Source organism: Mustela nivalis (assembly GCF_964662115.1).
Source record: "Mustela nivalis genome assembly, chromosome: 14".
Taxonomy (NCBI): Eukaryota; Metazoa; Chordata; class Mammalia; order Carnivora; family Mustelidae; genus Mustela; species Mustela nivalis.
The window spans coordinates 70,718,499-70,741,033 of NC_139033.1; the positions used below are offsets into that span (position 1 = coordinate 70,718,499).

The window sequence follows — 22,535 nt, forward strand, 5'->3', positions numbered from 1 at the left end:
TTACATCAATGATCCTGTTTCTCAGTATAAATTTACTGAATAGATTTTTTTAATGTTATGTAAATGAAAAGCAAAAATAAATCAGAATTGAGTTGTTAGACTACTGAGGTATTTAGGACTTGGATTTAATTAAAATAATTTTTTTCAACAGAATTTTAATTTGAAGGTTATTCTGCCGGGCTTAAAAGAAGACACACAGATTTTAAAAATTAGATTACTACCAGGTAATATTTTAAGAAATATTCCTAATATTTACCTATAAAATAATATTCTTATTATAAAATATAAAATGAAGTGTTTTTTGGCTTGGTTATGGTATTAGTCTTCAAAATACATTTGAATGTCAAATAAAGCACTGACAAATGACTGATTAAAAAAACAGGAAAATATATAGGAAGACATTAGTGAAGTTCTCAAGTAATCGGGAGAAAAATATGAATGTTGAGAATGTATTTGGGAATAACTCTAGAGATACACTAATTTGGCTTATATTAGAACTGGTATAAGTATCTTCTGTGGTAAATGTTTTATATCTTAAAAGTTTCTCATGCATTTATGTTGTTAACTTGATAATGACTTACCAACTTCCTAATGGAAGTTACGTTAGAGTAACTCGTCGTAGGAAATGCTAATTAAGAGAGGCAGTCTGTCATATAAGTTCAAAGAATACAGTCTTATATTCTGTCTTCTGGGTTTGAATGTAAGCTCTGACACTTAAGAGCTAGGTAAACTTGTCCTATTCCTCTGTTTCCTCATGTGTACAATGAAAGAAATATCTACTTTGTCACAGTTGTTGTGAGGATTGAATGAGTTAATATAAGCAAACCCTCACTTTGCAAGATTCTGTGGTAACTGAATGGAGAAGAACACAGTTCCAATATGCATGAGTTCTCGTTAACATAGTACTGTGCTAAGTGATAACTGCATGTATTTGTAAAATACAACAGTGTTGGTACTTCACTTTTGGCTCTGTTATTAATAATACTGTAATCATACCTTTGTCCACATATGACCTTTTAAACTGTTTTTGAATGAAAAGAAACATACTAGCTATGTCCTTTCACAAATTTAAGTTGTTTTGGTTTCCCTCAAGCATAAAATGATAAAGATGTCAAAATTAGCACATTGGTAGAAGTATACAAATAAAATTATTAGGGCACCTGGATGGCTCAGTTAGAAGAGCATGTGGTTCTTTATCTTGGGGTCATGAGTTTGAGCCCACCATTGATTGTAGAGATTACTTACATACATACTTAAACACACAGAGAAACAAACTTACTTAAAAAAATTGTTACATACTAAAAAACACAATGCTTTTATTTTAGAGGTTAGCTAAAAGGTACAGATTTGAGAAGTGAAATTCTTAATAACCAGGTAGTTTGACATTGTTTTGAATTTGAGAATGAAAATGGTAAAGTAGGAGGTAGCATGGTGTAATGATAATGGTCAAGAAGTTTCAGATTTCTCAGGACATTAACCTGAACCTGCCACTTCCGAGTCATGTAACCTAGGCAAGTAGCTTAATCTCTCTGGATTCCAGTTTCCTCATTTACCAAATGAGGATAATAATATTATCCTCTTCATTAAGATCATTGTGAAGATTATAAAGATAGTGCTTAAAACTTAACTTAAAAAAGGTTAATATTGTAACAATGATTTGTAACTTTACTTTTTGTTTTCTACATATATATATATGAAACTAATGCATTAAAAATCAATTATTCAAAAATATTGCTTGGAATATGATAAAAAATAAACAATAACTAATGTTACTATAAAGTGTTTTCAGTAACTATTCTTTGTGAATTTTTAGCAAAAATTGTATTTAAAAATATCAGTGCTTTTAGAGCACGTCAAGTCAACTTGCTACAAAAGTGTGAACTCCGATTAATCTTAGAGGAAACTTGGGCTTATAACATCAAAGTAGTGGGCAATCAAACAAGTAAATTACCTGGTTATATCATTACATGAACTGATCCTTTGAACACTATTACCCAAAATTTGTGTTTTTTCTTAACATGATTTTGAGAAATCAGTCGTTGTGTAAAGTTAAAGTGAATTAAAAAAAAGTATTTTTAAGAACTTTGCTTTTTGAATCTTCTTTCCAGGATCTTTTAAGGTTTTACACCTTTAGGTGATTTTCTAACATTAGTTACCATTCCATTATGTTATAGCTTGTTGGGTAAAGCTAAGTTAAGACATCAAACATTTTATATGGTTGAGACAACTCTGGTTGTTTATAGAATCTGCATTTTGGGGATAGAAATAATTAAAACATGGATATTCCTTTTTTTTCCCCCCCTTAGCTTTAAGATACTAAAACTTAAAATGTTAAAGGCTTTTTTTTTTTTTTTTCCTATTTCAATATTTCAGTCTTAGAAACTTGAATCTGTATTTCATTCTATAATTCTCTGGTAGGTCCCCCTCATCGATTGAAAGTGAAACCTGATTCTGAAATTTTAGTTATAGAAAATGGAACAGCTTTCCCATTTCAGGTAGAAGTTTTGGATGAATCAGACAATATAACAACACAGCCAAAATTGATTGTTCATTGTAAGGTAAGCTATTGTAAGATAAAATGCAGGTTTTATTTTGAGTAGCATGGTAGTAAATGGACATAACTATCTCTTTTAGCTACTTTATAGTGAGACTTGTAGTGTATTTTAATCTTTAATGATTATTTTGTGGAGAAACTTTTGGGTACTTCATTCTGTACTTTTTGGCCAAAAGGCATCACCTATTCCAGGTTTCGTAGAGAAATTTATAGACAAAACATTCCTCCTCTCCTTTCTTGATGCATTCTCCTCAATTGAGGTGAAGTATTTAATTTATGAATAGAATGATAGAAATGTCTTTTAGGGTTAAGGATGCGTAGACAAATAAAGGTTGTAAGTAAAAGCACAAAAAGAAAAAACTGAAATAGGTCAAGTTAAAAAAAAAATGGTCGAGGAAGTTGGTATTTTAGAAGTCATAAATTTTAGAATCATAAAAAATTACTCTTCATTCAGAAATTGTCTAGAATATTGGTGAATTCTGTTTTACCTTTTCCTGTTTTTAGCCAGAAGTAGTAGTTGTAGTGGATTATTTGAAAATTTAAACAAATTATTGAATAATTTGTTACATTTGATTGGAGTCTTAAATTATTTTGTATGTTTTCAAAAGTTTTTAGGTGCTCCAAACCTTCCAGTCTATGTTGTAGATTGCAGCAGTTCTGGAACCAGTATTTTAACAGGAGCTGCTATTCAAGTACAGAACATTAAAAAAGACCAGACTCTTAAAGCAAAAATTGAAATACCTGTAAGTTGTTTTATTCATTGATATTATATTGTTTTCATACAAATATTTCATAACAGCTTTATAGTATTTTATGTAACATTTGACTTTTAAAAAATGAGGTATCTTTGATGCTTTTAGCTAAAATGAAAAAAAAAGCAACATGAAATGGCATAGTAACATATGGTATTAGTAATTTTCTTAATTAACCCTTTTATAGGGGCACCTAGGTGACTCAGTTGGTTAAGTGTCCAGCTCTTGGTTTTGGCTCAGATTTTTTTTTAATTTATTTTTTATTTACTTTCAGCATAATAGTATTCATTATTTTTGCACCACACCCAGTGCTCCATGCAATCTGTGCCCTTTATTAATACCCACCACCTGGTACCGCAACCTCCCACCCCCCGCCCCTTCAAAACCCTCAGATTGTTTTTCAGAGTCCATAGTCTCTCATGGTTCACCTCCCCTTCCAATTTCCCCCAACTCCCTTCTCTCTAACTCCCCATGTCCTCCATGCTATTTGTTATGCTCCACAAATAAGTGAAACCATATGATAATTGACTCTCTCTACTTGACTTATTTCACTCAGCATAATCTCTTCCAGTCCTGTCCATGCTGCTACAAAAGTTGGGTATTCATCCTTTTGATGGAGGCATAATACTCCATAGTGTATATGGACCACAGCTTCCTTATCCATTCGTCCGTTGAAGGGCATCTTGGTTCTTTCCACAGTTTGGCGACCGTGGCCATTGCTGCTATAAACATGGGGGTACAGATGGCCCTTCTTTTCACGACATCTGTATCTTTGGGGTAAATACCCAGTCGTGCAATGGCAGGGTCATAGAGAAATTCTATTTTTAATTTCTTGAGGAATCTCCACACGGTTCTCCAAAGAGGCTGCACCAACTTGCCTTCCCACCAGTAGTGTAAGAGGGTTCCCCTTTCTCCACATCCCCTCCAACACATGTTGTTTCCTGTCTTGCTAATTTTGGCCATTCTAACTGGTGTAAGGTGATATCTCAATGTGGTTTTAATTTGAATCTCCCTGAGGGTTGGTGACGATGAACATTTTTTCATGTGTCTGATTTGGCTCAGATTTTCATGCTGACAGATCAAGCCTTGCATCAGGTTCTGCGCTTAGTGTGGAGTCTGCTTGAGATTCTCTCTCTCTCTCTCTCTCTGCCCCTCCTGCTCATGCTTTCTCTCTCTCTAAAATAAAGTCTTTTTTTAAAAATGTGGCATCTATATGTCAGTTTTATTTTTTGTTTCTTACGGTTTATACTGTTTCTTAGAAAGTCTGGTAAACCACCACTGAGGGACATATAAACCTTAATTTATATGTTTAATTTGAAGAATAAATATGTGGTTAGTATTTTCATATAAAGAGATTTCTCTGGCAATGTACTAGTAAGATACTTGCTACTGGATAATACATCATGGCGGAAGGTGAAGCCGGCCTGGAGGAAGGCAAGCTATTGTTGTGAGCAGTTGATCTCCTAAGATTGCAAAAATGGGACAACAAATACTTAAGGAAAATATTTCAATGTGATTTCTTCATTATTGATATGGTAGAAAATGCATAATCTAACCTAACCAGTTGATTAAGTGATGCCTTCCTACTAATTATATATCAATTAACATATCTTGAGCTTCAAAAGGATAAAAGACAGCTTTTGTTCTTTTCACTAGAATGAGATGACTCTTCATTCCACTTCATATCAAGCTGGTTATATTGATAACCTTCAGATTCCTCTTATGCACTTCTTTTGTTATGTATTTTTTAAATTCAGTAAACATGGGCAACTTGTTTTTGAGCATACTTCCTTGCAAAAGATCAGGGAGATTCAGGAAGGAAAGATTTAGAGTTAGGGAGAAATCTGGGTTTGGAAGCAAAGGGTGGTGAGCATTAGGAATTATGTAAATTTTATAGAGCAGTGACAGGAAGAAGACCAAGAATCTAGATGAGTTAGGACCAGTATCATAGTGTATCTTATAATATGCATTGGAAAACTTTCATCCAAAGGCAGCAGCTTGAGTTTGAATCAGGTAAATGCAGTATGTTTATAATAGAGGATGGGTTATTTACGTGATATTTGATGAGGTGGGAGTTTTATATGTGTCATTAGTTATGTAGATGTGCTTAGGAATGACTGCAACTAGATGAGGAAGGAGAAATTGGCTAAATAAGATGTGAAGATATTTTAGGCTTATTTTGAATTTTGTGTATCCTGTAGAATGCACTATAACCTAAATTATGAAATAATGTGTTGTTTTAATTTTTTGTGCTTTTAAAATCAATTTAGCATAATCCAGCTCATCCTTACTGACATGTGGGACATCGATATATCCATAATGAATTATTAATGTGTCAGCTACAATCCTCATTTCGCTATAAACTGCCTTTTTCACTTGCCCCAATGTATTTTTCCAGTGTAGTTCGTGTATTTTATGTCAACTGTTTGTCTCTGATTTTATGGGACATTCTTAATTTCTTACATATTTATCTTATTAATAGATGCTAATTACTGAATCTGTCATGTGATTCCAAAGAAGATGAAAATAATCCTTTTAATCCAAATACCCTAGTTTTTTGCTTTAAGTCTGTGGCTTATGCTTACAACTTGATAGTGTGGTATCAGTAGCGTGGTACGTTAACAGTGTATAAGATGATCTTCCATAGTATTGGAAATCAATCCTTAAGCAATGTAGAAGACTCACGATTAAAGCCCAAAAATATATTTTCAAAAAAGTGCAGATGCCATTCAATGTATTTTTGTGTTTTTCTCTTTTCCTAGAGTTGTAAAGATGTGGTACCCGTGGAGAAGACTATTAAGTTGCTTCCTAGTAGCCATGTTGCAAGATTACAGATATTCAGTGTGGAAGGACAAAAGGCAATCCAGATCAAACATCAGGATGAGGTTAATTGGATAGCAGGCGATATTATGCATAATCTTATTTTTCAAATGTATGATGAAGGAGAAAGAGAAATTCATATAACATCAACTTTAGCAGATAAAATTAAAGTAAGTATCTCAGATTGTTATTTGAAGAATTTTGGTTATTTTATGATTGATTGTAAAACTCTGAACAAGAGATATTGTAGGGTAACTTCTAAGAAGAAGCTTATCACAGAAGAATAATATTGTTATTTAAAATTCCAGCCTAAATAAGAATTTGTTTCATGCTATAGTTTGAAACATGAATGATTCGTATGCAACAAATTCATACTTAGAAAAATGATTTTGACACTTAACAAAATGCCAACGATTGGAATTCTCTTTTGGTTTATTTCAATGGATTCGTTTAGCTGGGTACAGTTTTCCATGTTCACCTGTTGTTTTCATGGATGATAGTATGCACTAGGAAATGTAAAATTTTCTTCGTACTCAAACTTCTTCCTCATGTTTTAAGAGCATTGGAACAAATTTGCATTTTCAAACCTAGCAGTGTAGCAGAACTAACTATACTTTTTTCCTTCACATCCATAGAGAAAAAACTCAAATCTTGTGTGACAAAATAAAGTTTAAAAAATTCAGTTTTCTCTGAGTCAGTTAGAGACAGAACATTCCCCTTTTTCTGGAAGGCCAACATTTTCAGAGCTTTATATAAGGGGATCCCAATTAACTAAATTTGTGGAGAGTTGCTATGTAGGACAGGAGGTAGAAATTATTTTTTTGTACTATTTTATTCTATAGCCATCTGGAGTTTCCATATATTGGATCCAGTATTTTAAAAGAATTTTAGCTGACCTTATTTTGAACTCTTACTTGACATATTCCTTGCCCTAGCCAGTTTAATTTTTCCTTCTATAATGAGGGACTGGATGATTGATAGAGCCGTAATCCTGATCCTTCTCGGAAAGGGAGGCAAGCCATTTTAAAGGCACATCTGTTATATGAACAGATGTGAAGTTGAGTGGTTTAAAAGTGGTGCTAGGAACCCAGCTTCTGAACTGGTTCCTTGCTTTCTCATGGTTAGGTTTCCACATTCTGGCTTCTTATCAAGGTTGAGAAGAAACTGAGTGAAGAGATTCCATCTATATATAACTTTCTTTTTACCATTCTCTAAGCATGTGATCAGCAATTGACATCCTTTGCCTCAAATTTAGTAGTTACATATTTGTTGCGTTACAAAGATTTTAAAACATGCACCTCTCTATTGGCAATAAAATACTACATTCTACTCTTTTGTTAAATGTGTATTCATTAATATGATTTTTGTGGTCTTCAGAGAATTCTCCAATATTGAAGAAAGGCAGCCCTTAACTGAGCTGGGAATCCATTAAAGGGATAACACAGCTAGAGTGAGGGAAGGAAAGCCTTTTTGAAAAGTGTAACTTCTGCTTCTTCCATTATTTAAAAAAAAAAAAAATCCATATATATGATAAAGAATAAAACATGGTTTAAAAGATAAAAAGATAACTAAGAAGACTAGAACAGCATAAACTAGAGTCAAAATACTAGAATATCCGTGATTTGAGAATCAAGTATGGAGGGCTAAAGGAGAAAGTTGAACTAAAAATTCTTACACAGAAAGGATTACAAGTTTAAAAGTGGGATAGAGTAAGATACTCAACCTAAAAAAGGGATCAAGTAACAAATTAATATATGGAAAGGAGGAGATGCAAAATTAAAATAGAGCTAAAAGCATCCAAGAATGAATTAAAACCAAAAGGTGGCTAGAATGGTAGTTAAGTAAATATAACTTGTTTTCTCATCTTGCTGAACAGGAATTAACCTAGATCTCATTCAAAGACAGTAAGTTTCTTTTAATAAACAATTTGAATATCACCTCCCAGAATTGATCATATGATTTGATCAGTATGGTATTTTATTTAAAAAATTTTTTTAGAGTGCACAGATAAACAGCGGGGTGGGGGTGCAGAGGGAGAGAGAATCTTTTTTTTTTTAAAGATTATTTATTTATTTATTTGACAGAGAAATCACAAGTAGGCAGAAGTTGCCAGAGAGACAGGGAGAAACAGGATCTCTGCTGCAGGGAGCCTAATGTGGGGCTCGATTCCAGGACCCCGAAGGCAGAGACTTAACCAACACTGAGCCACCCACACGCCCCGAGAATCTTAAGCAGGTTCCACATTCATGCAGTAAGCGTGAGGCTCGATCTCATGACCCTGAGATCGCAATCTGAGGTGAAATTAAGAGTCAGACACCTAACCAACTAAGCCACCCAGACCCCTGATTCTGCTTTTTGTTTATTCATTTGGTTGGGGTTTTGTGGGGTTTTTTTTTTTAGTTTCTATTTATGAGTGTGATCATGTTTTTTTTTTTAGGTTCTATTTATGAGTGTGATCACATTTTTCTTTCTCAGTCTGACTTATTTCACTTAGTATTAAACTCTCCAGGTCCATCCATGTCTCAAATGGCATAATCTCATCCTTTTTTATAGCTGTATCATATAGCTGTTGTATATATATACCAGATTTTCCTTGTCATTTGTCTATTGATGGATACTTAGGTTGCTTCCATATCCTGGCTATAGTAAATAATGTTGCAGTAAACCTAGGGTGCGTATTTTTTCAAATTAGTGTTTCTTTTTTTTTTTTTTTTTTGTAAATACTCAGTAATGGAATTATGAGATCATACAATATTTTGTTAATTTTTTGAGGAATTGTCATATTGGTCTTTTGCGATGGCTGCACCAATTTACATTCTCACCGACTGTGCACAAGGATTCCTTTTTCTCCATATACTTGGCAGCACTTGTTATAACTTGTGCTTTTTATTTTAGTCATTCTGACAAGTGTAGAGTGAGTGATACCTTCTTGTGGTTTTGATTTTGCATTTCCTTGATGATGAATGATGTTGAACGTCTTTTCCTATGTCTCTTGGCTATTTGCGTCTTCTTTGGAGAGAGGTATATTCAGGTCTGATGCCTGTTTTTTAATCAGACTGGGGTTTTTTGGGTGATTCTTATGTATTCTTTATATATTTTGGATACTAACCATTTATCAGGTATGTAATTTGTAGATTTTCTCTCTTACTCAGTAGGTTGTCTTTTTGTTTTGTTGATAGTTTCCTTTGCTTTGCAAAACCTTTTTATTTTGATGTCCAATAGTTTATTTTTGCTTTTGTTTCCCATGTCTTAGGACACATATCTAGTAATATGTTGCTTTGGCCAATGTCAGAGAAATTACTGCCTGTGTTCTCTTTTTATGGTTTCAGGTCTCACATTTAGGTCTTTAATCCATTTTGAGTTTATTTTTGTGTATGGCATTAGAGAATGGTCCAGTTTAAAAAAAAAAAAAGTCCAGTTTCATTATTTTACGTGTAGCTCTCCAGTTTTCCCAGCACCATTTATTGAAAAGATTATCTTTCCCCATTGTATATCCTCATCTCCTTTTCACTGATTATATAATCATGGGTTTATTTCTGGGGTCTTTATTCTGTTCTATTGATCTATGTATTTATTTTTGTACCAGTACCATACTGTTTGGATTACTGCAGCTTTGTAGTATTTCTTAATATCTGGTATTTGTAATACCTCCAGCCTTTTTGTTCCTTCCCAGGATTATTTTGGCTACTCCAGATCTTCTGTGGTACCATTACAAATTTTAGTGTTATTAGTTCTATAGAAAATGTTGTTGGTATTGTGGTAGGGAATGCATTGAATCTGTAAATTTCTTTGGATAATAGAACATTTTAACAATATGAATTTTTCTACTTGATCCTTGCATTTGTTTGTGTCATCTTTAATTTCCTTCATCAGAGTTTTATGGTTTTTGGAGTTTAGGTCTTTCATCTCTTTGGTTAAGTTTATTTCTAGTGTTTTATTCTTTTTTTTTTTTTTTTTTTTTTTTTTAAAGATTTTATTTATTTATTTTGACAGAGAGATCACAGTAGTCAGAGAGGCAGGCAGAGAGGGAGAGAGGGAAACAGGCTCCCTGCTGAGCAGAGAGCCCGATGCGGGACTCGATCCCAGGACCCTGAGATCATGACCTGAGCCGAAGGCAGCGGCTTAACCCACTGAGCCACCCAGGCGCCCCTCTAGTGTTTTATTCTTTTTGGTGTAGTTGCAAATGGTGCTTTTAAAATTTCTCTTTCTATACTTTGTTATTTGCATATAGAAATACTACCAATTTCTGGGTATATTCTGCCACTTCACTGAATTCATTTATTACTTCTGCTGGTTTTTCAGTGGACTCTTTAGAAAGGAAGAAACTTCTTAATCTTATTAATATATGAACGACCACGATTTTTGTTCATAAACAAACTTTTTCTTTGGAGATGGTTAAATTTATAACTTTGATCTTCAGTAAGGTAAGTGGCAGTAGGGGGACATTGGACTAAACTTTATGTTTTTATTAGGTAATATAATTTTTCTTTTAGGTTAATTGGACTCCTGAGATTAACAAAGAACACTTGCTACAGGGTCTCCTTCCTGATGTACAAGTACCAACATCTGTGAAAGATATGCGGTATTGCCAGGTTTCATTCCAAGATGATCATGTGTCTTTGGAAAGTGCATTTACAGTAAGGTTGGTGAACATATTCTATTTTGAAATATTTCAAAATTTGGCATATTATGACAAAAAAGGTGTTTCTCCAAAGCACGCTAGTGAAAGTTGTTTTTAATGTAGAAAATAATTGTAATTTCTATGAAATATAGTAGGTTGTCTTTGAAATAAAACTTCACTGGAGATAGTGATTAATTCACCAATCTTTCACTTTTTTGGTTAAGTTCCTTTCTAAGTATTTTATTATTTTATGTACCTTGTGCTTAATAAACTCTCTGGTATCTGTGAGAGCTAGATCTGTCATTAAAGGAAAGCCCTCCTACTGCAAGCAGTAGTGAAAATGCCTGTAAAATGACAGACGAAAAACACAGAAGAGTGTGATCAGTGAATATGGTGTTCACAAGGAATAATTCTTTCATTACTTAGTGATGATTTTTAAACCTGAGTCCAAACAAACCTAATATGCATTACTGAGAGAAGAGACTTACATAAATATATATATAAATCTTTCACCCTGGCCTATTAGTTCTTTGCTCACCTGTTCCAGTAACCTCATTCATTTGAATTCTTCCATCCATTTTCATAGTATTCCCAGGCTTTTTGTTTTGTTTTGTTTTGTTTTTGAGAGGTAGAACATGCGGGGAGGGGTAGAGAGAGAGGGAGTGAAGAGAATCCTAGTCAGGCTCCACACCCAGCCCAGAACCATATGTGGGGTTTGATCTCACAATCCCAAGTTCATAACCTAGCTGAAGTCAAGAGTTGGTCACTCAGCCAACTGAGCCATTCAGGCACCTCTGAGATAAAATTTTTATATAGACTACTCTCTATGCACAGCCAGATCTCTTGATGATGAATTATTCTTACTGACCCACCCCCTCTTTTTTAAAAGATTTTATTTATTTATTTGACAGACAGATCACAAGGAGGCAGGGAGAGATGGAGTGGGGGGTGAGGGGAAGCAGGATGCCTGCTGAGCAGAGAGCCCGATGTGGGGCTCGATCCCAGGACCCTGGGATCATGACCTGAGCTAAAGACAGAGGCTTTAACCCACTGAGCCACCCAGGCACCCCTTACCCGCTTTTTCTTTCTCAGTTCTCTTGTCCTAATTCCTTTTATCTAGCATAGATGATATGAACTCTTCTTTGTAAGCTATCTTTTCTCTGTTTCCATTGGGATAATAGTGTGATGTTCTATAAATTGAGGTATTTGGAGGAGTGTTATATTTAAGTTTTAAAAAACAAGTGTTAAATACATATATGTTATTTTTTAAAAGAGATTTTATTTATCTATTTGATGGAGATCACAAATAGGCAGAGAGGCAGGCAGAGAGGTGAGGGGGAAGCAGGCTCCCCACTGAGCAGAGACCTTGATGTGGAGCTCCATCCCAGGGCCTTAAGATCATGACCTGAGCTGAAGGCAGAGACTTTAACCCTGAGCCACCCAGGCACCCCTATATATGTTATTCTTTAGCATATTTTTCTTACATAATTTCACAATCAGTGGTGTAACTAAAGCCTTTTAACTTGCTAACTCATTTCAGACCACTTCCTGATGAACCTAAACATCTAAAATGTGAGTTAAAAGGAGGAAAAACAATACAGATGGGCCAAGAGCTTCAAGGAGAAATAGGTTAGTCTGATCTGCTTTTTTCTTTAAAATACTTCTATAATATGTGCTTACATTTGTGCTTTGGCATATGTGATCTGAAAGGAAAGCTTTTATTTATGTATAATTACTGTTTTAAAACTCAATGTTGGAAAAGATGGCTGTATTTCATTGTCTTTGCCTAGACTGACATAACTTTAAAATCAGTTTGGCAAAAATAATTTCATGGAAAAATTGGCTTTTGTTAGAAGTAATAATATTTAATATTACAAGTGTAATGTAAGTGTATGAATGGATTCATATCAATCAGTGGATTATTTTTCTTATACCTAGAATATTACATAATGCTAAGTTATTTTCTTCAAAATTTGATGGTAAAAAATCTGATTAACGTCAACACCACGTTAAATATATAATTAGAAATGTACTTAAGTAGAGTCTTGATTTTTTTTTTTTGGTGATTATAAAAGAAGCAAGTATTATTACTTCTTACAAAATAGAACATAAGAGAACAAAGCTAATGGTTTTCTAAATATAATTTTAAATGTTCAAATGTATTTATAGATGTTTATATCTTTTACCAAAAGATAACTTTAGTTTTAAACTATCCTTTTTTATGTAGTTGTAATAGTTACAGATCAGTATGGAAATCAGATACAGGCATTTTCACCAAGTTCTTTATCTGCCTTGGGAATTGCTGGGATTGGACTTGATAGCTCTCATTTGAAAACTACCTTTCAGGTATGGCTTCTTTTCATAGCAGTTGGCTTATACCATTGTTTTACAATTAACAAAATTTGGGAAAAACTAAACTAAAAAAAGTTTGATTTTGGTGTTTACAATGCAAAATCATGAAAAGTGCCATAAAGGTTTTGTAATGATCAAATGTACACAAAAAATTGAATAGCGTGAATAATTCCCATGTTCTCATCACTCAGTCTCAATAATCATCACTTTCCCCTTTCCTGTATAATTTTGAAGTGAATTCCATACATTATAACATTTTATCCATAAATATTTTAATATGTATATAGAAGTAGTTTTTCTTAAATAAAATTTCTTAGTGCTTACATCCTGCATTAAATAGTATATGCTAGGGAAAAAACTAATTGGGCGGGTTTGCAGTTAATTGAGATTAGCTTGAAAAATCAGAACTGCAGTGGAATTATTTCATTTTAAAAAAGAAGCAAGCATGTACAATGTATTCTGCTTGGAGAGATCAAAGGCAAATTTTGGGGAAAAAAATGTTTTGAGTTGGACCTTTAAGGAACCTTCCAGACCAGAGCAGATGAAAGAGTAGAAATTCCAAGGACAGATAAAGTTGAATCCACTTAGAGCATTTAATGCTTTTTTAAAACTCTTATTCCTTTTAGTGCCTCCATTATAGTTTCTAACTTAACGAAGTAATCACAAGAGTAGCCTCTTTGTTGCCCTTCCTTACTAGAGTTTCTATTTTCATAAATGTGTTCAACACAGCTAACTGTATCTTAACAGTACTGAAGAACTTTTCATGATTTGTTTACTTTACAGAGATAAGGTTTTAGTGTTTGACTTTCAGGTCCTTCCATTATTTATCTTCACCCTATGTTTGTCTAAATCAGAAGATAACTATGTTTCTGCTGTTATGCATGAACAATCTTTACTTGAAGCACAGATACCCATCCTCATTCAATAATTTCTCCTAAATTGTAGCCTGGCATCCTGCATTTTCAACTTTCCCCATCTGTTAGATTCCAATCAGCATGTAAACAAGCTGTTGTATCTCTTACCTTAAAAAACAAATTACCTGCCCCCCCATCCCAGCCAAAACATCCTTTTGGCCCTAATTCCCCATCCCTCTATTGCTCTATTTCTCTTTCTACAGTATAACTCCTTGGAAGAGTTGTGTGTATTCTGTTCCCACATCCTTTTCTGTCATTCTCAAGCAAGCCACTCTCATCGTGTTTTTTTTGTTTTTAGTTTTTTTGTTTTTATACTATACTTAGTTTTTTTGTTTATATACTATACGCATTTTATACTATCAGTTGAGACTTCCGTTTCCTCAGTATGCCCTAAAATATCCTTAAATATTATACCGAAGCATTATCTCACACCTTTATCCTCCCAAAGCTCATTATTCTCAGCCAAGGTGATTTACTTTCTTCCTAGTGTCATTTTACAACAGATACATACTATCTTGACCCACTTGCAAACACTTTCCCCAGTCTCTGCAGAAAGAAAATGGAGCCTTCTGTTTTAAAACTATTTATTTATTTATTTGACAGAGATCACAAGTAGGCAGAGAAGCAGGCAGAGAGAGAGGGGGAAGCAGGCTCTCCATTGAGCAGAGAGCCCGATGTGGAGCTGGATCCCAGGACCTGGGATCATGAGCCGTAGGCAGAGGCTTTACTGAGCCACCCTGGCATCCCTGTTTTACTAATATTTAGTTTGTTTTCCAAATATTAAAAAATTCTGTGCCCATTGGGGTTTGGGTGGAAATTAATTTGAATTATTTTTGCAATGTCTTTATACAGAAAATGTTCTACAAACAGTTGTTTGAGAATGTAAAACATGAAATTTTAACTCTGATTTTTAAAATCTGATAGAATGGATAAGTACCCACAGGAATTTAAGATGACAAGATTATTAAGGGTAATTGTTGGAATGTGAATGGTGTAGTGCTCCTGCCCATATGGAATTGGTTTATATGAATGCATCAGGCTAGTTTCATTGGTCTGCATTAATAAGATTTGAAACAGAGATTGAGCAGTAACAAATTGAAGCCTCTGCCTTCTTGGAGATCACCTTATAATGGGAATAGTGGTCAGAAATGAGTGCGAAAAATAAAATGGGGTAATGGAAACAGTGCCATTGTATAGAGTGGACAGAGAATACCCCTTTGATCAGGGTATCCTATATGGGAGACTTAAAGAAAGGCCATGTAGATTGGTAAAGAATTTTGCAAAGAGCAGGAAAGAACAAGTGCAAAGGGTATTGGGCAAGCACTTGCTTTGCTGTTGGGGAGTAAAAAGGAGACCATGTAAATGAGAGGGAAATTAGGAAAGAATAAAAAGGACTTAGCCAGAACCTTTTAGATGTCTCCCTCACAAAAAAGAAATTCAATTTCTCTTCTAAAGGAAATGAATTTCATAATGTGCCAGTATTGGTATGTGTGCAAGTTACTTTTTATCGTTTTATGCAGAAACATGTCTATATGCAGTTGGGTAAATGACATTTTCTTGCCTTTTTAAAAAATTAAGCATAATACTCTATCTTTTCTTGATGTACCTTTCATCACTAGGAAAATACACAAAGTATAAGTGTAAAAGGCATCAAATTTATTCCAGGCCCTCCTGGAAATAAGGATCTTTGTTTTACCTGGCGTGAATTTTCTGACTTTATTCGAGTGCAGCTAATTTCTGGACCACCAGCAAAGCTTCTCCTTATAGACTGGCCAGACTTAAAGGAGGTAAGTGACTCTGCCTTGTTTGAAAGAATTTACTGTCACATGACTTATTACTTTCAGATTATGAGTGGATCAGAATAGATATATTGTTGAAATAATAACAAGTAGCAATAATAATAAAAGGACAAAGTAATACGATTTTTATTTTATCTTTAAGATTTTATTTATTTATTTGAGAGAGAGACAGTGAGAGAGAGCATGAGAGGCGAGAAGGTCAGAGGGAGAAGCAGACTCCCTGTGGAGCTGGGAGCCGGATGTGGGACTCAATTCCGGGACTCTGGGACTGTGACCCAAGCCAAAGGCAGTTGCTCAACCAACCTAGCCACCCAGGCGCCCAGTAATTTTTAATACTTCATTATTTAATTTATCACTTGTGTTCTCATTTGTTAAAAATAGTGTAATAACATTGTGGTGAGCACTATGTAATATAAAGAAGTGTTTAATCACTATATTGTATATCTGAAACTAATATAACTGTTAATTTTACTGGAATTAAAATTTTAAAAAAATGTTTTAAATGCTGCAATAATTGACACCTTAAAAATTTTATTACAGAGACAGCTGGGTGGCTCAGTCAGTTAAGCGTCTGCCTTCAGCTCAAATCATGATCCCAGGGTCCTGGGATCAAGCCCTATGTCTGGCTTCCTGCTCACTGGGGAGCCTGCCTCTCCCTCTCCCTCAGCCACACCTCCTGCTTATGCTCTCTCTTACTTTCTCTCCCTCTCTCAAATAAAATCTTCAAAAAATTTTTTAAAAAATGTATTATAGGAATTTTCAAATTTGTAAAAGTGAAAATAGCATAGTGAACCCCAAGTTTCAGCAGTTACTATTTTTTCCCAATTTTGTTTCATTGTTCTGTCGTACTGTCTTAAATATTTTCTCTGGAGTTTGAAAAAGCATATTAGATACCAAGTAATTATATGCATAAAACCTTGGTATACCTTCTTATGCATGTTGTTAAATCTTAAATACTGATTTTGGAAATGTCTGTTAAATATGTTGAGTTTTAACTAAATGTTTAGAATTCTGATTTTAAAATGTTTAGATGTTGTATTCAGTTTTGGTCTAACAGAGCTTTACCTATTGATATGATAGCTTACATTATTTTTTTTTCTGATAACTTATTTATTTATTTGAAAGATTTTATTTATTTGACAAAGAGAGATCACAAGTAGGTAGAGAGGCACGCAGAGAGTGCGCGGGTGGGGGGGCAGGCTCTCTGCTGGGCAGAGAGCCCAACACAGGACTCGATCCCGAGACCCTGAGATCATCACCCAAGCTGAAGGCAGAGGCTTAACCCACTGAGCCACCCAGGCGCCCCATAGCTTACATTATTTCCTAAAGGAAAATGAGCTTATATCACTGTGGTAATGAGTGAAATTATACTGTTAAAGGAGCAGATCCTCTAAGGAAAGTTTATGTTACCTGTGTCTTAGTTTGAGATTGCTCTTTTTGATTTGTGAGTTTAAGATAAACAAGTGAAGACTGTGAGCTTTAAATTTTTTTTTTCTGTAATACTGTCTCGACTGAGAAGTTTTACTAAAAAGCCAGTGCACTTATTTTTATCTGGAGCATTTATACCATATAAGTTAATATATTCTTTGTGCCCAGTGATGTCAATAAAGGATTTGTTGGTTTAATGTGTTATGAAATAATTGTTAAATTTTGAGGTGGAAAAAATGTTGGCATGTTCATCTTTTAATATGACTTTGTGTTGGAGAATGTAAAAAATAATGACAGCTTAACTTAAATTTCATATTAGATTGATTTGCAGATACCATAGAAATCCAGAAGTTTTTAAAACAAACTGATTTCTCACTTTGTTAGAGATATCATTATATGTAGATAAGGCTGTAAAAGTATCATTGAATATATAAGATTTCTAAAATTTCCTAATTAATTCTTGACCTACCTTCCTCCAACAGGATCTGAAGTGGATAAAGGGAACCGATTTAGCACTAACATAAGTGGAAAAAAATATGTAAATGTTATATTAACATACACATCTACTCTCTCTTTAATCTTTACATGATGTATTGTTATCATTCTTATTTTATAAATGAAGAAACAAATCCTGAAACATTAAATTAACATGCCAGTACTAATGTAATGCCCTGTCAAAGGGCAGATTTGTATTTATAAACATTTGATTTTGGATACTGATTTTTTCCACTTTTTCCCAGATAATTTTACAACTAAGAGCTACGGCTACAGATTGTTTATTAAAGAATATTCTTTAAAGTAGATACTGTTTGATGGGTAGACAATTAATGTGATTAGGAGTAAAGTACAATGATATGTTTGCATTTGGAAGCTGTCATCAATTTTTTAAATTCAGGCTTTTAATAAACTTCAGCAGATTGGAATATAGTCAGCTATAGCCATGTAAACTTTGTGATGGTCAAGCATTTTAATCAAACTAGTCTCAAGGGTATCTTTTTAAAAAAATCAAGTCCTATCTGAAATACATTTTTATTTTTTTCCCATTTTTAGCAACCTCCTAACATTATTTGGTAATCAACTACCTCCAGTAAAGTGGAGATTGGAGGAAGTAGAGGGAACATTATTGATAGGAGAGAGATGATAAATCAGCTTTACCTTATCGCTGGTCTGTTCTCTACCATCTTCTTTTCTTTTTTTTAACTTTTAAAATCTGACCCATTAGATTGGAACTTTTATCAGGTTTCTTGCTAGACATTGTGTTTCCTTTGATATGTTCAGTATTAATAAGGTCAACAGGCAGATTCCCAGAATTAAATAAGCCTTACATAAATGAAGGAAAAAACAAGAGGTGTTTTAAACAAGTTAGACAGCGAAGATTATCAGCGACTAGTCTATTTAAGGAGCAGTAGAAAGCTGTGGTAGAGTGCTGACAATTGACAGAAGAGATAAACTATAAACAGCCAATACTATCTGAGAACCTCAGATAAACTTTACTTCCTTCGAAGTCGTTCTGATATATAACTTTCAGGAATGTGTTAGAAGCTAGTAATGTCAAAGGCTTTCCCTCCTTTATTATATTGTTGATAATTTCTGTAAGAAGATGATCACTTGTAACAATATAATTGACTTTCAAAAGTTTAATTGGTGAAAGAAGCTGTTTTTAACTAGAACAGAGATAAATTAAATAATCATTTAATAAGTGTACAAGTAGTAATTACATCATTAGACAGATTTGTTTAAGTGCTTCTTAAAATATTTTTATTTTAGTCCATTCCAGTGATTAATGGAAGAGAACTACAGAATCCACTCATTGTTCAACTTTGTGACCAGTGGGATAATCCAGCACCTGTATCACAGGTTAAAATAAGTCTCATGAAAGCTAACAATTTAAAGGTAAGTTTTAAACATCCTTTACATAATTTTCATCCACCTAGAATTTTGGGTTTCATTGTCATGATAATGTTGTTAGATATGTCATATTTTTTGACAGACAGAGATCACAAGTAGGCAGAGAGAGAGGAGGAAGCAGGCTCTCTGCCGAGCAGAGAGCCCGATGTAGGGCTTGATCCCAGGACTCTGGGATCATGACCTGAGCGGAAGGCAGAGGCTTTAACCCACTGAGCCACCCAGGCACCCCTAGATGTCATATTTTTTAAAATACAGTCTTCTATAATCTTTATTATTGCTTATTTTAAATCTTAAAAAATTTTCATAATTATTTTGAGGAAGTCAAGTTTATATCTTTTAAGCAGTGTAACAAGGGGCAACAACCTACAATTATGATTGAGTGGTTATTCTACAATACTAATAATATTTGGATTTCAGATTAGGATGAATAGATAATACTGATAAGATGAGTAAAGACAAATATAATGAATGACCTGCAGGATGGGTTAAGGAACAGGTATTATTTGGGAAACTTACAAGTTAAGGGTAAAGTTAAAAGAAAAGTTATGTGAGTACTTGTCTTCTAACATATCTTATTGAGAACTACCAGGACCTGAGCATAGCTGCTAGACTTAAACTGACTTGTATTCTGGAGTATGGGGCAAGTGTGAATATGGCCATGTAACATTTGGGGGCAAACATACTGCTTGATACTAAGAAGTCCAAGATTACTCCCTGTTTACATGAGCACTGGGGTAGCCAGCTGTTGAGGTTCTAGTGGGGACTTTGGGTGCCTCAGACAGAATTGGAGGGCCTTCCTGTGAGGGGAAATGAGAGAAGCTGCCCGTTGCAAAGTTATGTTTTGACACAGTTTGTCTTGTTGAAGGAAATTAATTTGTCCCAGTCAGGTTGTTCCCAGGTAACACAGAATTCCCTGGGGTTATATTCAGCTAGGCTTAAGTATGTCTCTACGAACATTTTATAATTTCAGTGGAGGAAAACAGTTGATATTATGTAAATATGCAGTTCTTTAAAAGTAATCCATCAGTTCAGTAAGAATTCTAAAAGGGATTTCCAGGACCTGACAAGTTGATCTTAAATGTCGTATGGAAGATTAAGGTGCCAAAGATAGCTTGTAATCCACATGGACAGAGTATCGGAGAGTCTGATACTCTGCTACAACTGTTTACAAATTCACTTTTGTTCTTATTGTTTGCTTCTAGAAGAGTTAAACTGATTATTTTCTACCACAAAAAAGAAGATTATTCTAGTTTCTAGAGAAGCATTTGTAGAAGACTGAGAGATTCTTCTGATGATTAGTACCATTGATTCTTAATTATTTGAAAGTGAGCTTGGTTTTCTCTAAGAGGGTCACACTGCAACAGAGATAGAAGGAGCATATCTGAGTAAAAGTAAAGAGAAAGATGAAATAAAAATGGGCATAGTATTATGATTTCTTGACTTAAATGTATATTTATGTTTATTTCACCTGTGCCATTCCCCACAATCCCCAGTTTTAGAACATAGCTTCAGTGTTTGTATAACCAAACCTCACTTGAAATACCAGTGTTATTGAAAGAGTGAACTTTGAATTCTGCAACTTAAAAACTGAAATACACCAAATTGTAGTTTAATTGATGAAGCTGAGTGATGATTGTCCTTTGAGTTATATAATTACTCAATGTGTAAATAATCATATTATTTATGTAATTATTTATAAATGAGTTATGTAATTACTATAATTACATATAGTATAAATTATAAATTACATATAATATACAATATAATATAATGATAGATAAATAACAATATATGAATATAAAAATATATAAATTATAAATACTATAATTACTATAAATGTGTTATGTAATTACTCAATATGTAAATAATTACATTATTTCTGTAGTTCAGATTAGGAAATTAAAGATTATAGAAGTATGTGCAAATATAATTTTTAAAATAGTATTGGAAGAAAAGAACATTGTAATAGAGGAAAAGAAATTGATCTCTAGAATTTTCTAATTAACTGTTTTGTTTTGTTTTGTTTTTAGCTCACTCCTTCAAACCAACAGCATAAAACAGATGAAAGGGGCAGGGCTAATTTGGGAGTGTTCAGTGTTTATGCTCCTAGGTAAGAACCAAAAGTTTGATAGTTATTAGTATTACAGAGATTGATTTTTCTTATTCCTTGAAGTTAAGAGTAATAATTAGCCTTCTATTTAGTGTTAGAAAATGTAACTAAACAGGAATAGAGAGGTTTTTTTAAATGAGTTAAGCTTTGTATAAACTGTCTTAGAATTTTTAAGTTATAATTAATGTAATTTGACTTCTTTATCTCTTTTTTTCCCCCTTGTTAGAGGAGAACATATGATGCAGGTTAGAGCCATCTATAACAAGAATATCATAGAAGGACCTATAATTAAGTTAATGATTCTTCCAGATCCTGAAAAACCTATTCGTCTCAATGTTAAGTATGACAAGGATGCTTCCTTTTTAGCAGGGAGTATTTTCACTGGTGAGTAAGTCACAAATCTCAAATTAATTTGTAATGATAATTTGCTTTTTACATTAATGGAATAAATTATCCTAGATGTTCAGCATGATAAAAAAGCAAACCTGCAATAGTCTTTTAAATGGCAAAGAAAGTACATTTGACTTAGCTTTGTCTTCTTTCATCTCTATATCCTACATTCCCTTAATGGTCAAGAATAAACTGAAAGTTTCTTCATAAACTGAGAACCTGTTCTAATTGAGTTTGTGTTTGTCCATTCATTGGATTGTGAAATTCTGCAAAAAAGACATGTGGGCTCTACTAAATAGATTGTAATGTCATCTTCAACCAAATAGAGCCAGGATTGCTTAACTTAATTTGGACGAAAATACATCACATCAGAATTTATGATTAAAGATATTTCAGACCAAAAAACGTTTCCTAAATATCTGCTATGTCCAGGCACTATAATATTGGGCTCTTAGTTCCAATAATGTATATGACAGTTTCCAGTGAGTTCTGTCTAATGCAGGAGACACTTAAGTAAGCAAAAAATTTTAGTGGGATGTGGCCAGGTGCCAAGTCAGTAGGAAATGGTATTTATTACAGGTAATTTTCTTGAAGACCTCTATTTCCCTAAATGGATGCATACCTATACATAGTTACAAGCAGACCAAAAAATTTAGATTAGAAAATAAACCATTTTTAATAAGTTACATAAATATGTAGCCTTTATACTCATAATTTTAAATGTTTTAGGAGATAAGACCTGTTTCCTGTGATTAAAAAATTATATCCATCATATGGGTGCCTAATGAATGTTAAACATAAGGGAAATACTTTATGTAATAATAGTTTAGCTGCTGTATGCTGTTGAAAAGCATAAGACAAAATAAACACTGTGTTCTCAGAATACG

The 22,535-nt window shown here is 33.6% G+C and overlaps 1 protein-coding gene across 2 annotated transcripts in view; it reads left to right on the forward strand.

The window, feature by feature from the left end:
• SMCHD1 (structural maintenance of chromosomes flexible hinge domain containing 1) overlaps nt 1-22,535 on the forward strand; it is a 148,007-nt gene that overhangs the window by 68,021 nt on the left and 57,451 nt on the right. For both annotated transcript variants that reach the window (XM_082698930.1, XM_082698931.1), the window contains 11 exons: nt 152-224; nt 2,419-2,558; nt 3,163-3,297; nt 6,069-6,296; nt 10,620-10,768; nt 12,288-12,376; nt 12,975-13,093; nt 15,633-15,800; nt 19,008-19,133; nt 21,179-21,258; nt 21,485-21,642. In XM_082698930.1, the coding sequence (XP_082555056.1) occupies nt 152-224; nt 2,419-2,558; nt 3,163-3,297; nt 6,069-6,296; nt 10,620-10,768; nt 12,288-12,376; nt 12,975-13,093; nt 15,633-15,800; nt 19,008-19,133; nt 21,179-21,258; nt 21,485-21,642 (1,465 nt within the window). The remainder of the gene's footprint in view (nt 1-151; nt 225-2,418; nt 2,559-3,162; nt 3,298-6,068; nt 6,297-10,619; nt 10,769-12,287; nt 12,377-12,974; nt 13,094-15,632; nt 15,801-19,007; nt 19,134-21,178; nt 21,259-21,484; nt 21,643-22,535) is intronic.